The sequence below is a fragment of the Labrus mixtus genome, chromosome 6, assembly GCF_963584025.1.
Source record: "Labrus mixtus chromosome 6, fLabMix1.1, whole genome shotgun sequence".
Taxonomy (NCBI): domain Eukaryota; kingdom Metazoa; phylum Chordata; class Actinopteri; order Labriformes; family Labridae; genus Labrus; species Labrus mixtus.
In genome coordinates, this window is record NC_083617.1 from 25,990,341 (window position 1) to 26,014,365 (window position 24,025).

The 24,025-nt window shown below is 39.4% G+C and overlaps 1 protein-coding gene across 1 annotated transcript in view; it reads right to left on the bottom strand.

Moving 5' to 3' along the window:
- Positions 1–21,895, bottom strand: part of LOC132976089 (cilia- and flagella-associated protein 46) — a 72,005-nt gene extending 50,110 nt beyond the window's left edge. Inside the window, exons 1-18 of the mRNA XM_061041024.1 lie at positions 21,635–21,895; positions 21,427–21,545; positions 18,689–18,820; positions 18,243–18,307; positions 17,255–17,419; positions 16,271–16,394; positions 15,917–16,011; positions 13,577–13,708; positions 13,306–13,405; positions 12,838–12,936; positions 11,570–11,760; positions 10,603–10,828; positions 9,211–9,328; positions 6,165–6,294; positions 5,482–5,636; positions 5,110–5,228; positions 2,581–2,693; positions 206–418 (exon numbers count right to left, since the gene is read on the bottom strand). Coding sequence (XP_060897007.1) covers positions 206–418; positions 2,581–2,693; positions 5,110–5,228; positions 5,482–5,636; positions 6,165–6,294; positions 9,211–9,328; positions 10,603–10,828; positions 11,570–11,760; positions 12,838–12,936; positions 13,306–13,405; positions 13,577–13,708; positions 15,917–16,011; positions 16,271–16,394; positions 17,255–17,419; positions 18,243–18,307; positions 18,689–18,820; positions 21,427–21,545; positions 21,635–21,683 — 2,345 coding nt within the window. The 5' untranslated portion in view covers positions 21,684–21,895. The remainder of the gene's footprint in view (positions 1–205; positions 419–2,580; positions 2,694–5,109; positions 5,229–5,481; positions 5,637–6,164; positions 6,295–9,210; positions 9,329–10,602; positions 10,829–11,569; positions 11,761–12,837; positions 12,937–13,305; positions 13,406–13,576; positions 13,709–15,916; positions 16,012–16,270; positions 16,395–17,254; positions 17,420–18,242; positions 18,308–18,688; positions 18,821–21,426; positions 21,546–21,634) is intronic.
- Positions 21,896–24,025: the final 2,130 nt, after the last annotated feature.

The following is a 24,025-nucleotide window of genomic DNA, read 5'->3' on the forward strand; positions in this document are numbered from 1 at the left end:
GTTGCAGCGATGGAAGCGGACAAGAGAAGTGGTTCAGATAGAAGTGATTGTACCCGACCTAAAAAGCCTCTAGAGTAACAAACTAATGAAAATGTTTTTGTCCTAACAAGCTGTGGAATAACTTTGCAAATTCTTCAGGCCAAACACCCAAAACTTTGTCTAACAATAATTCATGCTGTAATCAAACTAGTTCTGCCCGACCTACCCAGTGTACTCCGTCTCTCGGAGCATCTGCACCAGACTCTGGAAGGTGGGGAGCAGGCACTGGTACTCTCCTGTTGCCAACAGGTGGCTGCTATAGTTCCAAAGGTAAACGGCTGCATTTGTTATCAACCACGGCTCATTGATCTCTGCTCCCAGCTCCGCTGCCCGCAAGAAGCTGGAGGTGGCGTAGGCAGACAGAGTCTGGATCCAGTCTCTGAGAGAGAGAGAGAAAGGAAGAGTGAAGAGAAGGAGCTGTGTTTGTGGATCATGTGTAGAGCCCAACCGATTAATCGGCCAGCCGATAATATCAGCCGATATTAGCAAATCCAGTGACTATCAGTATCGGCTAATTTTATCACAGACATGTGCCGACATTACAAGATTTATTCACCAGTCAAATAGCCTTTCATTTTAGTAGCAGTTTTTTTCTTTCTGGTTGTCATCAGCAGAGGGCGCTATATGGATTACATCAAGCATTATCACTCTCCAGAGCGATAATGTACGTCAAGCGGTGATGTACGTACATGGGCAGTTACTTTTTAGTTGATCATCTTGTGTTTTCGTGCATTTTAGGGATCAGCGCAATACATGTGTATATCTATTTCTACAGATTGAACATAGATCTTAGAAAGATATCGTCTGATATGTCAGTATCGGATATTTTTCTCTCACCAATATTGGCATCGGCATCGGCCCTAATCATGTGTACCAGGTAATTGTCCCAAGTAAATAATTTAACAAAAGGGGATAGAGTCAGGGGAAGTGTAAAATTATACAACAATTGTTTAACAAATATATGAAATGGCTGATAAAAACTAACAGAATTTTCTGCATTATGAACACGGAGGAGTTGAACCTTATCTAAACTGGGTCAAACCTAATGAGGCATTCAGAGGCCTCATGCAAGTGATGATGGTGAAAGGAGAATTATTTAAAAAAAAATCAATTATAAAGCTTGTAAAGCAATGTGTAGTGTTTTTTTATGAAAATATTCTACTGGTTCCAGGATTATAGTTTAATATTTCAATTATGAAAATGAGATTCTAATGTGTTGTTAAGGCTAATCTACCTGACAATAGATTGGGATTGAACATCTCTGATCATCACTTTTGTTATCTTTTGGAAGTAATCTAAATAACAAAGGAAACCTCTTCCTCTTTAAAGACACATGAGGAAGACACATGCAGTCCTTCTTTTTCTGCTCTATCTGTGATTTCTTTGTTTCAGCCTCCACAGTGACGGTTCTTAGTATTGATATAGCTGCTGAACAGTGTCTCTTTCTTTGTTGGTGGTGTTCAGCTGCTGAAATGCAATAGTGTTCTGGGTCGGCATCAGTCCAGTGGTAAATCAATTACTGTCTTCATTAACCCTGGCATATACCATCATAATACATTTTAAGACTAAGTAAGCAGTATCCAGGGGTGACTTGAACCCGGAGCTAAACATAATCCCATTGATGTTCAGCGTCTTCTTCTTAACACATAATTTGTGCAGGAATGTTTTCAGACTTGTTGTTGAGTAGTTTTGGCATTCTCCTCCTCAACAACCAGTGCAAAAAAGTCTCAGAGCTCCTCAAAACATGTCTGTGAAGTGTCTTGTTCTAAATCCACTCTGATCCTGTATTTGATCATGCCTTTAAACCCCTCTATTTCAGCCCTGCTCAGAACAGGCTGTTTCTGTGTCTGTAGCTTTAAATGCAAATGAGCTGTGTCTGACCACTCCCCCTCTCTGGAAGGGCTTGGGTGTCTCTGTCTTTCTCGCTCCATGTCCTATTATTTACGTTGAGAAAGCAGACTCAGAGGGCAGAACAAACACCCACCTGGGGTAGGGGTTATTGTTGTTCCAATATATTAAAAGGCATTCAACCAACAACGCAAGCATCAGGTTTAAACCTTTTATTGTTTTTGGGTACTTTACAAAATATTTTTGGATTTTGAGAAATGATTTGAACCGAACGAAATACATAACAACTTCATCAAATGTATCTGTTATCGAAACACAACATTTGGGAGAAGTGGAGGGAAACAAAAATTGCAAAAATTTAGAAAAAATGTGATCATTGAAAGTTGTATGGAGGTAATATAGTTATGATTACAAAATAATTAAGCAAAAATTGTTTAATATGGCTTTGTACAATTCAAAAGCATTTTAATGTAGGGCTTAAAACTAATTAAAAAGGCATTTGACTTCAGATATGCACACCATAAAACAAAAAACATTCAGGGCAGTTAAAAAGTAAATAATATAACTGCTAATGAGAATGAAGCTTTTTAATTAAAATAAATTAAAAAAAACAAAGGATGCATCAAACAGAGATAATATTAAAGTTTTAAGGCTCAGGTTTATGAGTGCGTGGTGTGTATGTTGTATTTTCACCTGTAAACAACCCAGTGTGGATCCTCTTCAGACAGACACACGTCTCCATCCACCGCAGGGACAGCAGGACTGTTCAGCTGCACCCCCTCCGTCAGCAGCTTATGAACGGTGGCCTTTAGAAAGAAAGGTCACAGCTATATTAGATTTGACTTCCTGTTTGGAGAACTTCATAATAAAAAAAGAAGAGAAGACCTCCCGCTATGGGGAAGACAGCGTCTCCAGAGCCGTCAAATCTCCGCTGTAGCAGATCAAAGATGAAGTAATGACTGCTCAGTGTTTCCAGCAGGAGATGACTCAGGTGAGACAAGAACAACCCGTCTTCATCTGCAGACTAAGACGTCATTAATCTTTTAGATTGATGAATTATAACAAGTTCCTGGAAAAAAATATAACTGTGTCATGGAACAAAGAGAGAGACATGAGAGGAGCAAGCTGTGAGGCTACAGTGTGAATCAGATTTGGAAAGGTCATGTGACTGCGGTAGATAGTTGTCTCCATTTTCTTCAAAGTGCTGTCAAGTGAACATCTCTATGGACCTAATAAAGACCTGGAGCTGCAGCTTTGATGGGAAGTGGGATTACACGACTGGACATGCTCTTAGGACAAACATTACTGTCTGTGACTTCAACCGATCAACATCTACCTCATGGGCTATTTTAATGTCACATAACGCACGTCTGCTACTGTGAGCAGTCTTTGTTCCTGATAAAGACCTCCGACTGCATAAACAAACGTTATTTAATGAACTTAGAGAAAAAAGCTTGAATAAAAAGGAAACAGTGAATGTTGTCTCATGACTGTTCTTGGTACATTTTTTATGTTCGTATAAATTATTTCCATAATAGTTTCCATCAAGCTAGTTTGAGTGGTCCAACTTTTTGTTCTCGTCCTTTTTATGTTGGAACAAGAAAATTTACATAAGATGAAACAAACTTTCCAAATATCAAGTCTTAAGAGTAATCGGGCTGTGCCAGACATCTTATAATACCACACAGATTGGAATTTGCTGGCGGGAAAAATTATTGCCAAACTTAACAAAAAAAGTCTTGGTGGCTTTTCTGTGGCTTTTCATCCGAATGCTCTGGCAGAATTTGATAATCTAATTTTTAATTTAATTTCCTGGGTTACTAAATATGTCCAAAATATAAAAGGCCTGAGATCACAGGAACCTCACTTATCCTAGCCCTCTGGCACTATGTCAGCAGGGGACAAACCATTAGTCAATACCAGGCAGCAGAGTTCTTACATTAAGTGTGAAATTAAATAAAAGATGGTAAAATATTGTAACATAATCATCTAAAGGAGGGGTGTTTACGTCAATGATCTTCCTTCATCCCTGAGAAACATGAGAAACTTAATTAAATCTAAGATGCATAAAAGAGTGAGAATGAAGACTGATAATTTATGAGATGTTGTTCCTCGGAAAGGATTGGTTTCTTAAACTGATAGATTTGTTTGCCTCTCAGTACTTCGGAGTGACTCAGCTACATCACTATGAAGAGTGAACGACATAAGCAAACCTCTTAAACTGATTATTTACAAAACTTAGTGTAAAAACTAGGGCTGGCCGATATGACCTCAAATCAATATCACGATTAATTGAACATTTTACCTTGATTACGATGAATGAACGATTATTTCGTTTTTGTTTTTTTGTCCTCATAGTTGTCTCAACTGTAAATAGGCTCAACTATTGAAGCTGGGATATTTTTTCTAATGACAGAGTTCATATATGATGAACTATTTTGTGATTATTTATTGAATATTTCGAACCGAAATCAAAGCATCACTTGAAATGAAAAGGACACATTTTCACATTCACAGTAGAAAAATTTACTTCTCTAAACAATAGAAAATAAATAACTTGTATTTCATGCAAACAGTTTTTCCGCAGTGTTTACATTTGACTTATTTTTGTTAGGTGTTCCATGTCGCGGATTGGACGTGATGTCAACTGACTCTGCCCTGAAATTAATTTTCGACTAATTCCCCAGCCCTATTAAAAACTATCCTTTTCTGAACAATTATCCCAATAAACTTTGTCAGAGTTATAATTCAGACCAGAGTTGATAATTATCCACTTGAGGTCTAGCCTTTCAATAAATCTGTCAACCATGAAGGGACTCCAAACCTCAATCTTCTGGATTGAGAGTCATTTCAAGTTTACAAATAATTCCTGTCTTGATTTCTGGACAGGCAGCAGTGATGTTTATCTGTCAGTCATTGTCCAATATGGGGACTGGACCAATGACCTTGGCATTATTAGCACCATGCTTAAACAATCTGAGCTAACCATCCTGACCTATCGGCCAGAGGGTAAAGTTCTCAGCTAATCCTGTGCTTAATCTTGATTAATTATTCATACAGTTTTGCAATTTCTTTTCTGTACAGTAGAAGTTATTTTTAGGAGTGTGAATCTGCCTTTTCAATACTGCATTGGAAATAATGCATGCATGTTATCAAGCATCTGTAATAATTCCAAATTAACTCATGAATGTGTTGAGAGTGATGTGAGGAGTTTGTAAATACCTCTGCACTGATGAGGTGGATTTCAGCTAAAAGGCGAAGCAAGTCTTTCACACTGGCCTGGCTCTCAGTACAGCTTTGTAGACGATCTGCACAGCTTTCTTCTTCTGAGGATTCACATTCTGGATTAAAGACACAACGATGTTATGGAAATACTCCAAATAACAGAAGTAATCTATTTTTTTTTTTGCTCTGTCAAAACTACTAATACTGTTCCTTCTTCCTACCCAGTCTTCTTAATACTTTAGCCAAATAATTAATGTTGATCAGTGTTATTATTTTAGAAAGAACAATGAGCCAAGAGATGTCACAGTTACATATATAGCATTCCAATCCCCAAAAGTTTTAGGAATAAGTCTTTAAGCATCATTTCACCATCAGTCTGAGGATCTTTCATCATCTTAGTGTCAGTCTTGGAAATCTTCCATTGGCTGTCATCATAGAGCAAGCAGAATCGACAAGCTGCTCGGCACACATCCCAAACTTCCTGTTTCCTGGCCGTCTTCACCAGAGTCACCCACAACCTCACCCTATTAAGAAATCAAGAAAACGTAAACATATTTCCCTCTTATAGACGGAGGTCAGGGCAGGGGCACAGAAGCACTCTCTTCATGATCAGAGGTTATTTGTTTGCTGAGCCGTGAATAATTTCCTTTGAGGTATCGTGTGGTTGTGATGGCTCTGCGCTCTCCTGACCATTAAGTCTTTCCATCTCTGTTGTGAAATCTTTTTACTGGACTGGTAACATTAGACGAGGGAATCTCAGCTAGGAGCTATGATGAAGGAGATGTAATTGAAGGGTGCAGACTGCAACAGTCACACAACAACTTTGATTGCAAAGGGGAACAATGCATCAGACATTCATTAGTTTCTAATGTTCAATAACAGCGAGGAGTCATACATCCAACAAGGCATACATGGCTGATTACAGAGGTAATTTTCTAACTGTGTTTCCGGGAAGCAAGGCAGCTGATAACAATTACGAAGAAAACTTTAGAAAGGCAAGAAGACTAGTAGTCATGTATATACACAAGTATGATCACAATTGATGTACACACCTCTCTGTGTTGTCTGTGTTGTTTCCCTGTGAGGCCAGGTGTCCTTCTGCCTTCTGTACACATGCAGAGTGATGCTGAGCCTTAGCAGAGAGCTGAGAAGCTGGTCCAGATCCAGGACTGCCTACAGGAACTAGACAATTGTTGGAGAAGTGAATACAAACTTTATTAATGGTGTTGGAAAAGCTTCTGCGTTTTTCTCTAAATAATAAATCAATACAACTTTCCTGCTAGCTTCCATAACAAAGCGTCTCAGCACTCTCGGGCACACCTCCCAAGGCCTAAATTATATGTGTATAATTCAAAGAACATTGAAATAAATGTGCACTCATATGCAAAGTGAGATTGTTACATAATGATTCCTTTTACAGTATGCCATCACCATACAAGCAAGGGAAACGCATCTAAGGGACTATAGGAGTAAAAGGCCTATTTCTTGCCAACTCTTTTAAAACCAGGATGTTACTGAATTCCCTGTAATCCGATTAGACATGGACGACTAAAAACAGAAAACAAACTGGAATTACCACCTCGCAGTCGTATGCCTCCGCCAATCACTGAAGTAGTAGTTTAAATCCAACAGAGTGGCAGTGTCATAGTTGACAGAATTTGGGGATAATTGAAAAAAAATGAGCTGTGTCTGACCAATTGAACATTTGAAAAAAAAATGTGTATAATGTTACTGTAAGATGTGTATTAAATGGAAAAGCCTACCTTTATGCATTTACAGGAGCCACACATTAATACCAGAGAACACTCTCTCTGTTGCTCTGCAGAGCATGCGTTTGTCAGTAGCACTATAGCAAACAGAACATGTACTGTATGTTTGAGTTAGAGGGAGGGGAAACTTGTAGATTCCAAGTACATTTCTCTAAGATATCAGGTTAACAAGGGTTAACAAGAATAGGAAGGATATTAAGAAACAGTACCTTTGACTAAATCGTCATTATTGAGTCAAGGTGAAACACTAAAGAATAGGAGGACAGCCTGAAAACTCAAAAGCATAATGCCTCCGGCCATGGCTGACACCGGCACAGAGAAATTACAAGAAAAGAAAAACAAAAAAAGAGAAACAAAGACAAAAGAGAAATGAATTGCATGTATTTATTCAGGAATAGGGCTATTCAAGCACCTATATTTTGACTGCTGACTTAGAAATGGAGGTCTGTGACTTTAACTGGAGTGCTTCAAAGATGACTAATAGTCCAATGCCTGTGTGCTCACTTTGAGGGTTCAAACGCACACACACATTTTCTCATGCACAAACCCTATATTGTCAAACGTGTCAAAACACGAAAGAACAATATAAAATAATTGTGGCAAGCAGGTACCTGATTCTTCTAGTCTCAAGAGATACCTAATGTGCTAGCTTTGAAGCTCTGCACACAGAGATTAAGTGACATCCTCTGGGGGATGCTTGAGGTTTATAGACCAAAACAAGAGGAGCCTCTAGAGACCAAAGCTTTGACCTGTTCCTGCAGAGGGAGCCATGGACTTGCTTTCAGGGTGAGTTTTTTTGCTGCTTCATTAAGATGGTTGAATGTTCATTTGATGCTTTGGAATAAGAAGACTGGAATGAGCCTCAGATCAAAGGGACTCCCTGAGCTCAGGCTCTATTGCTCCATGATCCAGTGCACCTAGTCGATGAGGCTTCTACTGTGAGCTACATGCTGATTCTCAGAGAAATCGCACACCACTTAGGAACAACTTTTAAAACTGGCATGAAAAAAAACACCCTCTTTCCAGAGGTGGAGACCAAGGGACAGATTAAAATACAAACAGGGACTATCATTTTCTTCTGTGACATTCATTCTGCCTGCGAGTAATCAGTGCCTGCTTTACTGAGACAGCAGCTCATTACACAGTCAGCACAGAGGATCGCCTTAAAGGTGAATCTGCTAGCAATGGAAAGCTCATATCAGTGGGATTTGTCTTTGACCACAAAGCTCAAAACCAAAATTATACAAGAGTAACCTCATTATTAAAATCATAAGGTACCAAAATATTTACATGGCATTCAAAACCTCAGGTAAGTTATTATTTTTCTTTGAGAATTTTTAATGACTTCTGTTCTGTGGGCCCACTTTTATTATTTATGCATCTTGACTCATGATTAACTTCAAAGCAAATGAAGAAAGAGTCACAAACATACAGTGTTTCAAATCCACCACAGTGAGATCAGAGAGAGAGAGAGAGAGAGAGAGAGAGAGAGAAAGAGAGAGAGAGAGAGACGCAGGGTGGGACAAGCAGCAGGTTCAGCAGAAGCTCGGAAAAGAAAAAAATAAGCTGCAAATGTCTTATCAAAACAATAACATCAGAATTCTGTCATTCTGTTGAATATCAGTCAACTGAATATAGAGTTCATCTATAATGCACTCCAAACCCCCAGTCTCTGCTGACGCATTGATTGATCCTTATATTTTCCACATTCCTCCCTAAATACAGATGAACAAAGGAAAAAAGTGCACTTTACTGCCTGCAGAATAAACCCCCTGATACGAGGTATTAAGGGTAAATCATCCCATGCTGGTGAACTTTTACAAAGTTTTAATGTGCGATTTCCCATCAAGAACAATATGGATGTGTGTTTCAAACTATACCTTTTTATAAAACAGGGTTAGGGTAAGAAAATATAATTGTGTGTAGCATAAACACAAGTACGTGATGTGTATTCAAATAGTAACCATGTTTCAGAAACAGAAACATTTTCTACACAGAAACCTGGAAATAGTTACATTTCTACTCTTGATCCAGGCTCTTGATCACTTGTCTTGTTATTTTGCCTCAATGTTTTTCATTTTAGTATGATATTGTTCTTTATTGCAGGGGCTGAGATGGTGAGGAATATGAAGCAACTGCCAATAGAGTGAAACCTCAACACTGTCATGATCATGTATACAGTGATATGTTTCTCATGTTTTGATCAACATCTTATCCACTGATCAGAAAGAGGAAAAGGTTTAAAACCAGGCATCGAATGAAAAAGTAATGGTACTCATAATTTCTTAGTGAAAACCAACACTGCAAGCAAAGAAAGCAAAATCTTTACTTTTGGAAGTGTTGTCTGCATCCAGCACCGTCTGGAAATCATCAGGAGCCAAAAGAAGACCCACAGCTTCCAGGGTTGAACGAATACCGGTCTTATCTTGCGGCTTCATGTCCTTGGCCTGACAAAGAGAGGAGGACAGGATGATGACTTTAAACCTTGCGAGACTCTTACATACTCTTATTCTTACTCTTATTAATCCTGCATACTTATCTAGACTTTAGACTTTATTGTCCTGAACACTGTCATGAGGAAGTTATTTTTCACAGCACACTTTCTGTCCAAACAGACAGTTCCCACCACAGAACATACATAGTATAACACAAACAGAGTTAGACAACAGTCAAGAGTTCACACTCTGGCCTGATCAGTGAGGCCTTTTGTTCAAGGCCGCTTTAACAGCAGGGATCAGGCTCTTCCCAAGGCGAGCCTTTCTGCACCTCATAGCTCTATACCTCTGTCCTTAAGGGAAGCGGGGTGAGGTGAGTGTTCAGTGGATGTGTGATGTCCTGTTCTATTGAGGTTGAAATGCATGTGATGGCCCTGTTCTTGAATTCTGTTAGGTTTGGTGTGGGGAGACCTATTATTCTGGCAGCTATGGTGGTGATGCGTGTGAGTTTGGCCTTGTGGTCTGTGCTGTCTCAGTGGAGCGTGAGCAGTCTTAAGAAATACATACTGCATGAGAGTTGTAACGAAAAAACTGCATGTGAGTTAAGTGTTTTACTATAGACTGTTTACAAAAAGAGGATGTAACTCATAAGTGAAGCCAATGCAGAAATGAGTTGAACCTGTATTAACAATTCAACGATCAGCAAGACGTGATTCTACTAGTTGCAAAAGAAGTCTGATAAATAGAAGTCTATGAGAAAATATGTTTGTGAGTTTATGGTCTCAAGTCTTCTTCATGACTGCATTATACTGATTTTGTAAATGATGGCCCATGTTTGCATACAAAAGATAATAAGGGAGGGGAATCATTAGGGTATGGCTAAACGTGTTGTGACAAGTTGCCACCACATCAATCTGTCTACCAGGATAGAAGAATAACAATGAGTATCTACCCTCTTCCAAATCACTTCAGGCTCAAAAAGCCAGGAGGACAAAGGTCCAGCTGTCGAACTGGGGGCCTAAAAGCTGCCGTCCAATGGGTGACTTCACAGTGGCTATGCCTACTTCCTTTGTACAGTTTATGGCATGGACTAATTTTATTTTAACACCCACAAATCATGCAGCAGCATAACCTCTATAGGGAAGGAAGTTTCTCTGCTTCACTGTGCCTCTGGATGATTGTAGATTATAAGCCCTATATTTGAAGCATAAATATCTGTCTTTTTTCAGCTTTAAAGAACTGTTACATTTTGTATTATTGGTCTGTCAGACAGATGGGTAAAAAACCTGCTGCATGAGCATAGCGGCTTTATCCTCGGTGCGGGGGGGCATTTGGTAGACGGTCCCTCTGAGCTGCAGGAGGCGGAGAGCTGACGACAGTCGATCTCGTTGTGTGCCGTTATCCAGCAGCGAGGCTTTCTGGAGGTGAGTCAAAGCAGCCTCGAGGCGCCCCTCCTCCTCTTCAATCATTGCCAGCTCTGAGTGGACCTGACAGCGCATCTCCAGCAGCATACTGTGAAAATAACACAAACACATCCAACATGACCTAATGTGTTACAAAGAGACAGAGGATTGTAAGTGTTTTTAATCATTAAAAAAGTATATCATCCTTTAAACAGACCTTGTCTATCCTTACTTTGAAAAAAAGTGAAAGAAGCCTGACTAATTCAAAATCAGTCATTGAATTATTGATTTCTTTAAAGACCCTTTGAAATGATGAAATATTTGTAATTTTATTTGTCTAGGCAGGATCAATTCTGCTAACATTCATCTCTTCAACATATGGCTTGTGTTTCGTCCCTTTAGTCTGTGCCTTTTTTCTTTGTCTATTATTTACTTCTAGTTTGAAGTCTGTAATATAATGAAGACACATTTAATTAAAGGGGGGTAAAAGAATGTCACTGCTCTCTCTCTCTCTATATATATACGGTATATATACATCAGTATTAACTGTCTGTCATTACCACTAAACCAAGAACAATTATTTAAAGTAAGAGATATAGCAATATAAAATGGTAGGAGTCAGAATATATTAGACCCGTGTTATCATGCTTTTATATCGTATCTAAAAATAGTCCTCCTTAGGACATAAATATTGGATTAGGCTGTGTCTTTTTTTTTTAAACTAAGCTACAGAGCAGAGCCAAACATATGTTCAGTGAAGTGCAAACACAACAATATAAGTGCGCTGTAGAGCCCTAAGACATGCACACACACAACCATGTAACATGATGAATAAGAAGAAGCTGGGAACCTCTGCATGTCCTCCAGTACTTGGGAAACCCGGAGCAGAGGTGCCTTGATGTTTTTCCTGAGGTTGTGCTGTAAGAGCGGCAAGCAGAGGCTCCACTGGGTCGCACACACCGCCTGCATGGCCTGAGGGTCCCCCTCCGTCACTGCAGTCTGCAGCCACTGATCCAACTTTCCTATCTCCTTCAGCCGAGCCTGTGGGATAACAAACTACAGATTACGAATCTCTCCCGTAGCAGCGGCAGCAGAAAACACTTTTATCACTTGGAACAAGAACTTGGATTGAGTTAGAGTGAATATGTGTTGCCAGTTTTTAAATTACATTAAATTATATTTTACAGTGCAAAATGAGATTAGATTAACTAATTTTTCTCTGGAGTGTTTTGATTGACAAAATAAATAATTATATCACTCCAAAATAACCTAGACCTATGCCTTCCATCAGCATGTCCCACAGAATGATGGTGTTACTTTGTCCGGGATGGGGAAGATATTCAACATTTGCTTAAATGCATTACACTACAACAAAGCATAAATAGGCCTTGAATAGGAGGCCATGAAAGGCCTACTTACTGTCACAGGACAGACACAAAACCTGATAATGTATCTCTGTGTTCACAGTAGAAAAGAGAAACAATATTTGCTTCATCAGGCCGATAAAAGTTTTACATATAAGAGATTTTATATAATTTAATTTGTGCGTTACTGAAATATCACACTCAGGAAATTGACACACATAACGGCATGATGACCGTGACTTTTGACTACCAAAATCCATGCAGTTTATCTTTAGGTTCAAGCTGAATTTTGTAACAAATTTGAAGTCATGCCCTCCAGGCATTTTTGAGGAATCAATTCATCACTGAGTGCAAGCAGACAGTTGTGCCAAATTTGAAGATATTTCCTGAAGGCTTTTTTTGAGATAAAGGATTAACAAGAATGTGACAGACAACATAACCAGACACTGTTACTGGGGAAGAGGGATGGAGAGACATGTTGAGGTTACAGAGCTTTAATTAAAATCCTCTGTTGAAACAAGATGATGGGCTTCTAGATGTGTTAGAAGGTCTTTAAGGCAGAGATACCTACTCAAGTAAGGGGTGGGGGGGTGGGGGGGTCCTGTTCTGTTTGATTTACTGGCTTTAAACAGAGAATTAGATTACGGAAAAATATTATTGGACAGTTAATCAGACTCTGCCACTGGGTCCACTGCCCGCGTTATAACAACCAGCAGAAACACATGGCTGATAATTCAGGCATATGATGGAGCACCTCCACACTGGCTTTGGAATAGTCATTCATCTTCGCTCCCCTCTTCAGGATGTTGATTTCACACTTGACACATCCCATTAGTATGCGCTGGCCATTGCTCTGAAGACAGAAACACACATATGATTTAAGGTATCAGTGTTAAGCAGTGCGCTGAAGAAAGGATTCAAACATGAATGCATGCATGCCAGAAGTCCTTGCACACACAATCTTGCTAAATGTGTTATCATTTCATTGAATTTACAAAGAATAAAAGAGCAAAAACCTTCTATGAAATAAGTTCTATATTACTGAAAGTAATCAGCAACCTCCAGAGCCCCTGGGCATGAGCTCAGCTAATTAATCTAATCTATTGTCAAGTGCCTACTTAAGAGGGGATGTCGACTTCTTTGCATACATTTGCATAAATGTACAGTTACAGCATGGAGCTGAGCTGCAGCCTGAGGTTTTAAGAGAATATCGGACACTCACAGCCTCTCCCGCAGACTTGAGCTCTTTCAAACAGTCGGCAGCGACTTTCTGATGCTTCAATTGCAAGGCCAGAAAGGATAGCTCCAGGAGGAAGGCAACTCTGCAAATCCCAGATAAAACGTAATTTATACGAGTCACAACACTGCAGTACAGTAATCTGAGCCATGTGCTGCCCTTAGGTTATCCACATGTGGTTTCATGGTAGTGGGAAGATTATGGAGCAACAGAGGTAAGCGTAGGACATTTGAGTGGGACACTTTAGGTCACAGACCTGTCAGCTGGTTGGATGGGTGTTGGGCTCTGAGGAGAGCTGGAGTCCATAGATGCTTTGGTATATTTTAGGAGATGGAAAATCTTCTCAAGCTCTTTGGTAGGGTTATCCTTGTTTAGTTCCTCCAACCTGCTACAAACGTCATGAAAGCATGTCTTATTATACAACATGTATACATTCATGCATCAAGCATTATGCATGCATCTGTATTTGCATGTTCACCAAATAGCGAAGAAACCTGAGGCAAAACGACCTAAATAATGCTGCTGATGGTGCAGTGGGACTGAGTCATGTTGTGGACGTTTATAGTTGAGCTGAGGAGCAATAAGGAGCTCTGACAGGTTGAGAACATGCCTGCAGAAAGGGGGTAGGGGCTGAGACTGTGTTTTCACTGTGCCACAGCAGAGGCAATGCTACTATACAATTAATGTACACAGACAGCCAGAAAGAAAACCTGGCACAATATGGGACGCCACAGGCTCAGCTCAGAGGCACCAGCACAGGTTCAATGTTTGAAAACCTCTGAGTTAGCTTCAGGGTCCACAACACATCAATGTCACTTTGTGTTCTACATATTAATAAAACAGGGTTTACAAGAAACACAAATCCTGACATTGGAACTAGCATTGATAGGAAACAACACCATACAATCCCCAACTGGTCGACACTGTCAACTAACTATCAATTGTTAATTTTATAATAATTAATTAATTTATATAAAACAATACTAACAGTAGAGGAATAACAAAATTGTCATATAGAAACCATACTTTGAACAACCAAATAATTAAAGGCTCCTCACAGAAATACACTCAGAAAATATAAAATATAAACAGAGGTAAGAAGGAGAGAGAATTCATGTTCACATATTGAACCTATAAACCCTAATAAAATAATTGAAAATAGATGATAAATGCAATAGATATGATACTGCCTGTTGCATCCTCTGACTGGCTGTGTTTTAGTTTTTCTCCCCCTCCCCAGGTCTGTGTGTTGCAGGTCTGCCACATCCTCCTGCTCCACATTGCCACACCTCTGAGAGCTCTCTCATTACCTGAGGCTGATCTGCTTAATCAGAGGAGCTGGAGAGATAAACACCCCAAGACCATTCTTCAGTGTCTCTCATTCTGCCCTGACGTCAAACTGCATGGGGCTTTGTGTATGTCTTCAGTGTCAGATACCTGGTGGGGGGTTTGTTTAGTGACAAACTTCAGCAGTGTGGGGAACTTTAAAAAAAAAAAAAAAAAGCACTGCACTGAAGTAGTTCAAAGTAGTTCAAGTAGTTTAAAACACTGTTTTCTCCTGTTTGTGGCTAGTCAGGGAGGTTAGTGTTGTAGTTTATTTTTAGGTAAGACAACTTTTTATTTCAAGTTTAAGAGTTTGGGATTTTGTTTATGTTTTTGGCCCTGTGAGAACCATGAAGTCTATTGTTTCCAGTTTGGTGTTTTTCTTTTCTTTGCTTTAATTTTGATACATTTTGTTTTTGTGAACAATTGTATTTAATTACCATATGTCTGTGTAGACCTGTTTTTGTAATTATATAATCATTAATGTAAGACTTTACTTTAAAAGCTTTGGCAGTATTTTTTCTCAGTTCGGGTTTATTTCACAAAGTTATGTTACTCCTTTAGTTACCCAATAAGGACAGAATACTGACCTTATTAGTGAACCCTCTCATGAATGCTGTATAGACATAAGATGTGTACATTAAAGCAAGTGTTACTCTAATTTACACACAGAGGTTTTTCCATTACCGATACTTTCAACACAAATGTCTTACATGAAGCTTAAAATGTTGGATCAGGGAATTGGTGGTTACAGAATCCACATGTAGCAGCCGCTGAACCCCACAAGATGGGGTCTGTCCCAAGCAAGCAGTGAATAGTACACTGCCCCTCTGAACATACTGATACTGTAGATCCCATCTGTGATCGGCTGATACCAGTCACCTCACAGTTGTCCATTAATTCCTGATAAAGGACACCTTGCGGGCATTAACCCTTATATAACTGCCCTCCTCTACGAGTAGTATTTAGATTATAATTGATAAAGGCAAAGACTGAACTTGCCCTATTTAGAAGTGGGGAGCATTTTTAAAAAGCCAACATGCAATCATTCCACAAAGAAGCTTTTGAAATATTTCAAAAGCAAGTATTGTTAAATCGGATCAAAAGCCTCTTTCCCTGGACAACTACATCTACAGTACAGCAGCTCACATGCATGCCACAGGCTTTTATCATGAAAGCAGGAAAACAAGTTGTTCTGCAAAACAAATCAACATGCAACATCAAGGCAGAAAAAAAGAAAGAAAGAAAAAAACAACAGAGGCACTTTCCTTACTTTTTAAAGTCTTGCATCTTGTAAATGAACGTTAAAGTGGAACACTGACAGCTCGTTTCAACGAGAACATCTTTCTCCTGCAGCTTGTGTTGCACCTAAGATGAGAAGGGTGAGGAGAGTTTCACAGAGAAGGCTACTCTTTACCAAATTAAACTAAGTGTACTACATAAACAGAGGTCTACTGGTAAGTGAGTATAGGAAAGGGTTCAGTCTTTCACTGCAAACCGGTTCAGTAAGGAATGGGTTAAACATTTGGTCAGATTCAAACATTTCCTTGTGGGCTTTTGGTGTTTTCAGACAGTTAAAAGTTAATTGGCACAAATGTTTTACTTATAATAAAGAACAGTTGTTTACCTGCAACATAAAGAGTCTTGGGTATAGATGTGGGGAATTCGACTTGATGAAGTCCCCTGTGATTTTGCCCAAACTTGCAGCCTCCTCCGTATTCCCAGAGTCCACGAGACATCTGATGAGGTGCCTGAAGTCACAGAGTACGGAGACAATATTTTGGTGTTTTGCAACAGGTGCTATGACATTGACATGAAAGATAGACGTTGGTCCTGCTGCCAGTTTAACCAAAGCATTCTCTGCAGCACTTTACACCATGTTCACACTCGCACTACTTACTTCTAAGCATAATGTTAATTTTATATCTTCATACGTATATAAAGTATGTGAGGGGGCGCTACTGGCCTAGCGGTTAGATTGACCCCCATGTTAAGAGGCTACAGTCCTCCAAGCAGGTGGCCTGGGTTCAAGTATGACATGCAGCTCCTTTCCTGCATGTCATTCCCCACTCTCTCTCTCTCTCTCTCTCCCGAGGTCTCCTACTCTATCCATTGTCCTGTCCGAATAAAGGCTAAAAGGCCCAAAGTACAATATGTGGCCTTCTTTGAGGTCGACTGTATAGTATTAAATGCATCTCACATTTCCTTTTATTTTGAGAGATAATTATGTAAATATGTTTGCAAACACTCTTACAATGACTCAATAACCATCTATGAATTTAGACATAATGTACCCAGTCACTTCAACACCCACGCTATTGTTATCGTTCACATTTATCTGTAAAAAAAAAAAGGTTCATTATGTTCTGTGAAAGATGACTAACATCTGGGCCTAAAGTATAATGGGAGAACATGATAAAACAGCGTACATTAAAACAGACTCTGCTCCATAGAGGAGAATAAGACAACAAATTAACAAGGGAGCCAGAGAGCGAGCTGCTGCTTAATGAGCTCCACACGTCACCCCTTTGAATCTAGCATGAGTCTGGACAGAATCAGGACTGGACTTATTCATGAGAGAAAAATGAGAGAGCACTGCGGGGTCACTTGCATCATGAGCTCAGCCCTCCAGCTGTGGTCCTGGTCCGCCACCTCCTCCAGACTCCGGACCACCTGCCTGAGGGAGGGGACAAGGTGATGACACCGCCCTGGCTCCAGGAGAGGACGCACTGTGTGGAGGTACAGCACTGAGGCATTGAACACTATGAAGGAGCATCTGTAAGAAACAAACTGCACGTCAAATAAAGCAAACAGAGAAGCCTGAATTATTTATAAGATGCATATGCAAACCATTTCATCTCTTAGTAAAACTCAATAGAGGCCAAGTGTCATCTCTTTGTGGGAAAAGTCCTGTGAACTGCAAATGTGTGTGGATAAAGCTTCGTCCAACGAGCCCCAGGAGAGCGACATGTAAGCCTTTCTATGTGAAATAAGAGGAATTAATGAATTCAGCGCACTGTTTTAGAGGAAACTGTGAACAGACTGTTTGAGTGCTGCTAATTTATTCACTAGAGAGTGTGTTGTGTGTTAGTCTGGGCTGAATGTATTAGATATGTATTCCCTCGGGATTGCTCATTCAGCCCTTTTATTGACAGCTTATGAGTTCATTAGAGAAGAGTGTCAGTGTTGATTTCCTACAACGGCTCAGACGCATTCTCTTTCACAGTTTCTGTTATTTTATTTATCCTTAGCTTCATATTCATCCTGCTTACAGATATTTCCAGTCAGACAGAAAACTTCACAAGAATTCATGCTGAGTATTATCCACTTATGTAAAAGGGTGATGGGTGAAGCTTGGAGATCATTTTATAATTAAATAATGTTCTTTGTAAATCAAAGCCTCATGTCCCAGAATATCTATGTGCAGCAGACTGGACCCTCATAGCTAAAAGAAAATCCTGATGTGAAGATTTTACTTTCATTATGTGTATTTAAAGGTGCACCTTAGCACTAGAGATGACAAAAAGAATATGATATAAGATGGTCAACTGTCTTGATACTGTTAACAAAGCCAAGCACACTTCTGAGAGCGTACATACCCTGGTTCAGATTTTGCAATTTCAACTGCTTTGAGAAAACTTTGCACAGCCTCTTCAAAGTCCTCCTGAAATAGAAAACAATGCAAAAGAGGGAGGGAGAACTTGTCACATCATACAAAAGTAAAAAGATCAGAGAAAACCACCAAGAGATAAGGGCAACTGTTTGATGAAAAAAATGTGCATATATATGAAAAGAGAGAGAAGTTATAAGCCTTTAAGAATTACATTGTGGAAAAATAGCAGTTGTTTACAAAGCTAGGACCTCTGCTTTTTTAGGTGCACATAAGTACAGTACATTTCTACAGTAACTCTGTGTATCTCAGTGGCACAGACTCACAAACACACAGACACACACACACACACACACACACACACACACACAGACACACAGACACACAGACACACACAACCCCCTTCAGGAGACGTGACCAATTACGTGTCCTCACCACAGTCCCAGTGGCCGACGGAGACTGGCGCTGGCCCTGGCAGAGGTACGCTCGACACAGAAATTGATTAGCTGGCGGATTCTCTTCAAAGTACATCTTTAGACATGCTGTGCTTATCTCCAAACAACCCAGCTGAAAACACAGAGAAAGAGAGGCACAAAGGCCAAACTAAATAAATATTTAACTCAACCAACAGTTAAATTGTGTCACCAGCATTTTGCTGGGTTTGATGCATTAGTAAAAGTATTTAGAAATGGTTTTATGTATGTGTGATGCACTGTTATTCACAATGCAAACAATGGTCATAATTGCAGGCTGTTGCCCATAAGAATGTGAGTGCTGTTATAAAACTGTCTTCTGTTTATTGTGGGATAACACAGTGCAGCTTTCACTCAATGAGAAGTAGAAATGATGACCATATATATACAGTACTGTCTGCCTATAATTGTTTCATGGTGGAGTATATTTTCTTTTGCATTCTTTCAGATCATAAAACAAATGAAAAATAGAGCAGTGTGTAAGAATATGTCTTCATTCAATAGGAAAATCCATGGCTCTTCTGAAACTGACAAATATTCTGACATGGTCCTGAAGAATTACTCTGTATTCTTTAGAGCCTGAGACTTCAAGGCAAGCTGCACCTTCACTAAGAAAACTTGATATAAAGCCGAGAGAACAGATTAAATTATGGAATATCACTGTGTTTCATTATTCAAATATGTTTCCCTTGCCCAGGGACAACTCAGTCTATATTAGTGAATATTCATTACTGTCCCCTACTGTGAGAACAAATATAGCAAAATAAAGTTACTGTACTAAAACTGTGACATAATAAAATCTGTATTCAGACTTTAGCAGAGAGAGTCTTGCAAAGGCTTTTACAGCCATCCTCCTCTCATCAGTATCTGGGGATACTGCCACCATCACAGCATCAGAGTTAATAAGCTAACTGCTATAATAAGTTCTCCCACAGAGTTAGCTAGTATTTACTAACCTTAAAATATTCTTTGGTTTTACACAAATATTCTTAAATTAGATGCATTGTAAAACTTGGGTTTGGAAGAACATGAAGCTCGCTGGCATATATGTATAGCTTAATTATCGACCCAGTCCCTAGAAAGGAAGATTCAATCTGATTATAGATCTGAGAATAATGTCTGTAATGCACTTTTTTACTGGGGACTGCATAATACTTTGTCTAGAAATTTAAAAAACAGATATTTATTTTATGAATATGGATGATGCACAAAGAGCAAGTTAGCTGTTCACACATAAAAAATTCAGATTAGCTCATTACTTGGGGAAAAGCCTGTGAGATGAGAGGAAAAAGTCATTTTACAGGATTCACTCTAGGCATGTACTTTTTTTCAAAGTGTACAGTTCATTTAAAATGCAAAACGTTAAACTATACTTAATAACTTAGAAGAGATGTGCTGCCTTTTTTTTCCAGAGTCTGTTTCATTTTTGAAGGCTGCTTGAAACATCAAGTCTCCTGCTACATCTCAGCTGTCATGAACGCCTCAAAATATGAAAATATTGTCATCTAAGATAATGTCATCACAGCACACGCAGGGCAAAGGACACAAGGTCTTTCATAAAAGTTTTTCAGCCTGATATTGACTGTCTGCCAAATGCATGCACTTAAGTTTACTTTCAAAATACCTGGTGACAGATTTAAATTTCATTTTAATGAAAATTATATGAGTTGAAATAAAAAACGGTAACAAGTCAAATGTATTAAAAGTGACAAAATTGTCTCACAAAAACACAACTCTGTAGCTCATCATCAGTTTGGTTCCCCTGTGTCCAACCTCCTTCCAACCCAGTCTTTAAAGTTAGCTGCCATTTAAAGCAGCACGACTAATTTATTCCAGAAATGGGAAGTGAGGCGTTGTGCCAAGTGATAGAAGAGTATGTACAGCACTCCCAGTTACATAAGATCATAATGACGAGGTCAGAGCCTTGACGCCAAACACAAACTATGTTCTCCTGCTGCAATAAATATTTTAAACAAATACAAACGTGGGTTGTCTGACTGAACTAAGGTAATAATCTAGGTAATTTTAACATGTATTGGAGTAATATTTCACAAAGAGTAAGCCTATCTTTGACTCAAGTGGGCTTGTAAAGTTGTACTTTTAACGGACCTGACATAATCACTTTCTGTCAGAAAAGCTGCATTTTGTGCAGAGGCACTGCTTGTCAACATGCAAGGCAGGCAACTGCTTGGGGCTCCCGACCAGTAGGGGTCCCCTGAGGGCTCACAAACGTAAACCAAAGCAGTTGAAAAATGTTTTTTCAATGACAGTGGGAAACTCTCCTAAGGAAGCCCCATCTGACAGCACTCATGCTTGTTGCCCTGCTAAGCACCAAAGTTTGTCAATTAAAGTCAACAAAGAGAAATGAAGAGGAATTATCCATCTATAGGAGAGAAAAAAGAAACAGGAAAAAGAGGAAGAGGAGTAAGCATCTGAAGACTGGGAGACATGATGGTGATGAACACGGGTTACAGGGCCCCCCAATTGATTCTTGTTTTAGGGCCCCAAGAGAATCTAAAATCGCCAGTGTTTTTGGTGCTGCATCAACCTAAATCATTATCCTAAGACTGACATTATTTACCAGGAGATCTCTGTAGCAGTAAGTACAATATGTCCTCTAGCGTCCTTTATACCTCCTAATACTGACAGTATGCTGATTCAACATCGATTTACAGTGAAGCATCAGGGCCTCAGGCTCACCTGTAGAGCTGCTTCTGCACAGACCACGTACAGGTCCGGGGTGATACGGGGGGTTGGTCCGCTGGGTCCGGCCGATGACGTCTTCATTAACCTGTAGGCTGACGTCAGAGCTCCAGAGTCTAAAACAACAAAATGAAAAAAGTTGTGTGAAACCAACTTTCGAAACGCACTGGGTTTGTCGATATCTTTTAACTGACACTTGACAAACCTTGTTGCTCCGTTGCCTTCCTAAGAAAGTGACGTATATCCAGATCCATATCAGGAAAGTTATCACGCTATTAGATGTAATTATGACTTAGCTGTTAGCAAGCGCTAGCCAGGTAGCATGACACTAATTTACAATTTACGCAGAATGTTTGCGCTTTCCCGTTTAAAGTGAACATGTGTGTGACACGAGTTACATTAGTCCTTCCGTCTTTAAAGCTTTGTCATAAGAACAAATGTACTACTAATTAGTGTAAAGAAAGCAACTCCGGGTCAATGTAGGCCAAGTGCTAACGTGTAACTATCAAACTGTTGGTGCGTCAGGTAGCGTTACTAGGCAACCGGAGTCAGGGCTGACACTACGGTGGGAGAATGGGACAAAAAGGTTGACCGCTTTGTGTTTGTGTTATGGTTTTAGCCTTAGCAAACAGTGTCAATATAAAAAAAAACATAATTAAATTAGATGTTAGTTTTGATAAGCGAACTACATTTTCTTTATCTGACCAGAGTGCTCCAAGTGGGCGTGGCTGTGGCTCCTTTCCTGCATTTCATTGCCCATTCTCTCTCTCTCCCAGGTTTTTAACGTTATCCATTGTCCTATCTCTAAGTAAAGGCATAAAAAGCCCTAAATCAACTTTTTAGCAGTAGATATGAGTAATGGAGACAGAAATGGTTGATGGTTGGCTGTTTTGATTTATGTCTACAAAAGTAGCCTGGACTTTCTAACATAATACATAGAAAGCAAGATCCTGAAAGACAGATGAAGTAAAAAATCTAATATTAAAAATATCTACCTCAATCTCAATCTCTCTCTCTCTCTCACTCTCTCTACCTCAATCTCTCTCTCTCTCTCTCTCTCTCTCTCTCTCTCTCTCTCTCTCTCTCTCTCTCTGAAACACACTCTTGGTCATACAAAAAGCACCTCTTCATGCTTGTGGTCCCAACGCTTCCGAACTTCAAAGAGCATCATAAGATATCTAGCCACTCAGTGTGCAAATATAATTTTCTTGGCCAAACCAAATACGTCTTCTTATGTGACAGCGGACAGAGTCATATGGACAGCCTAAAAACAGTATTTCAACGCAGCACAGAAAGCTCCTCAGTGACCCTCAGGGTAAAATGTTAAGCGCTTCTCTCTAAATATACACACCAAGAGAATATTCAGCCTTTGGAGTGGCTTTCAATTTAAAATATATAATTATGTCGCTAAAAGGTTTTTCCTCACTCACTTGACCTACTTAATGGTTTGAGTTAGTGCTTTTATTTGTTGTTTAAAATTTCATAACTGTCGGAGCGACAACAGTGCTCTCCTGATAAATGGGAGTTAATGTGAGTTTAACTGAATGCTCACTGTTGAGCTGCAGAGAGAAACACCTTTAGTCTGCACTCCTGAACATGTTTAGAGCAATAACAAAACAAAACAAAACAAATCTGATCAGTCAGGTGTACTCCTAAGATAAATTAGAGCATGCAACACAACAAGTTTGATCTTTGTATCAGTGCATCGTGCACAAAACTCCACATATTGGTAATACAGCGAGGTACATTTTCTCATGTTTAGTGCTTATTTAAACAGATTAGGTCCAAACATGCACAGTCAGTTTCTTTTAAAAAGTCCAGGACAATAGTTTGTTATTTGGTCTTTTATATAAATGATAGAAGAGAGAGTGTTGTTGGCTCAACAAAGCCAGCAGCCAGGCAATCTGGACGGCACAGATGGTGCTAAATTATGATGAATAATCTCTTAAAATGCTAAATGTGTTTGTTCAGCCCTTCATCCTGTGTGTTAGAACAATACACCTGTCCCTTCGTATAGTTTACAAGAACCTTTACTGCTTTATACTTCTCGATAATAAGCCTCTTATCTCATTATATTCTATCAGCAGAAATTAGCATCTAGTACCAACACATAATGTTACAGGAAAACCTAAACTGACAGCCTAAATGTTGAGCTTTTTAAAATTAGATTCATAACATAGTTTGCGCCAGTATCCCAGGAAAAACAAACAAGACGTCTTCATTGTGTCCACAGTATCTGACTTTAATTCTCTGTCAGTGGAGCTGCTCCAGGAGTGGCTCACATTCACAAAGAGAGACTTAACTGTCTTGGATTACACGAATAACAAGCCTGGACTCTTTCAGAATTTAATTTAAGGAACTGAAGAGTGATTGAAGTTCAGTCCAATGAAGAAATGCTAAGCTCCATTTAGGGTTTTGAGACAGATTTTGCTCCATTGAGCTTCTCTGTAAACCATCATAAGAACGATTTCACTGAAACGCAGTATGTTTACATATATTGGTTTCATATAGAATAACTTCCAACAATCCATGGGTGTCAGTGACTTATCTTTAGACCTATATTCAGAAACCACGGCCCTGTCACATAAGAGCATGA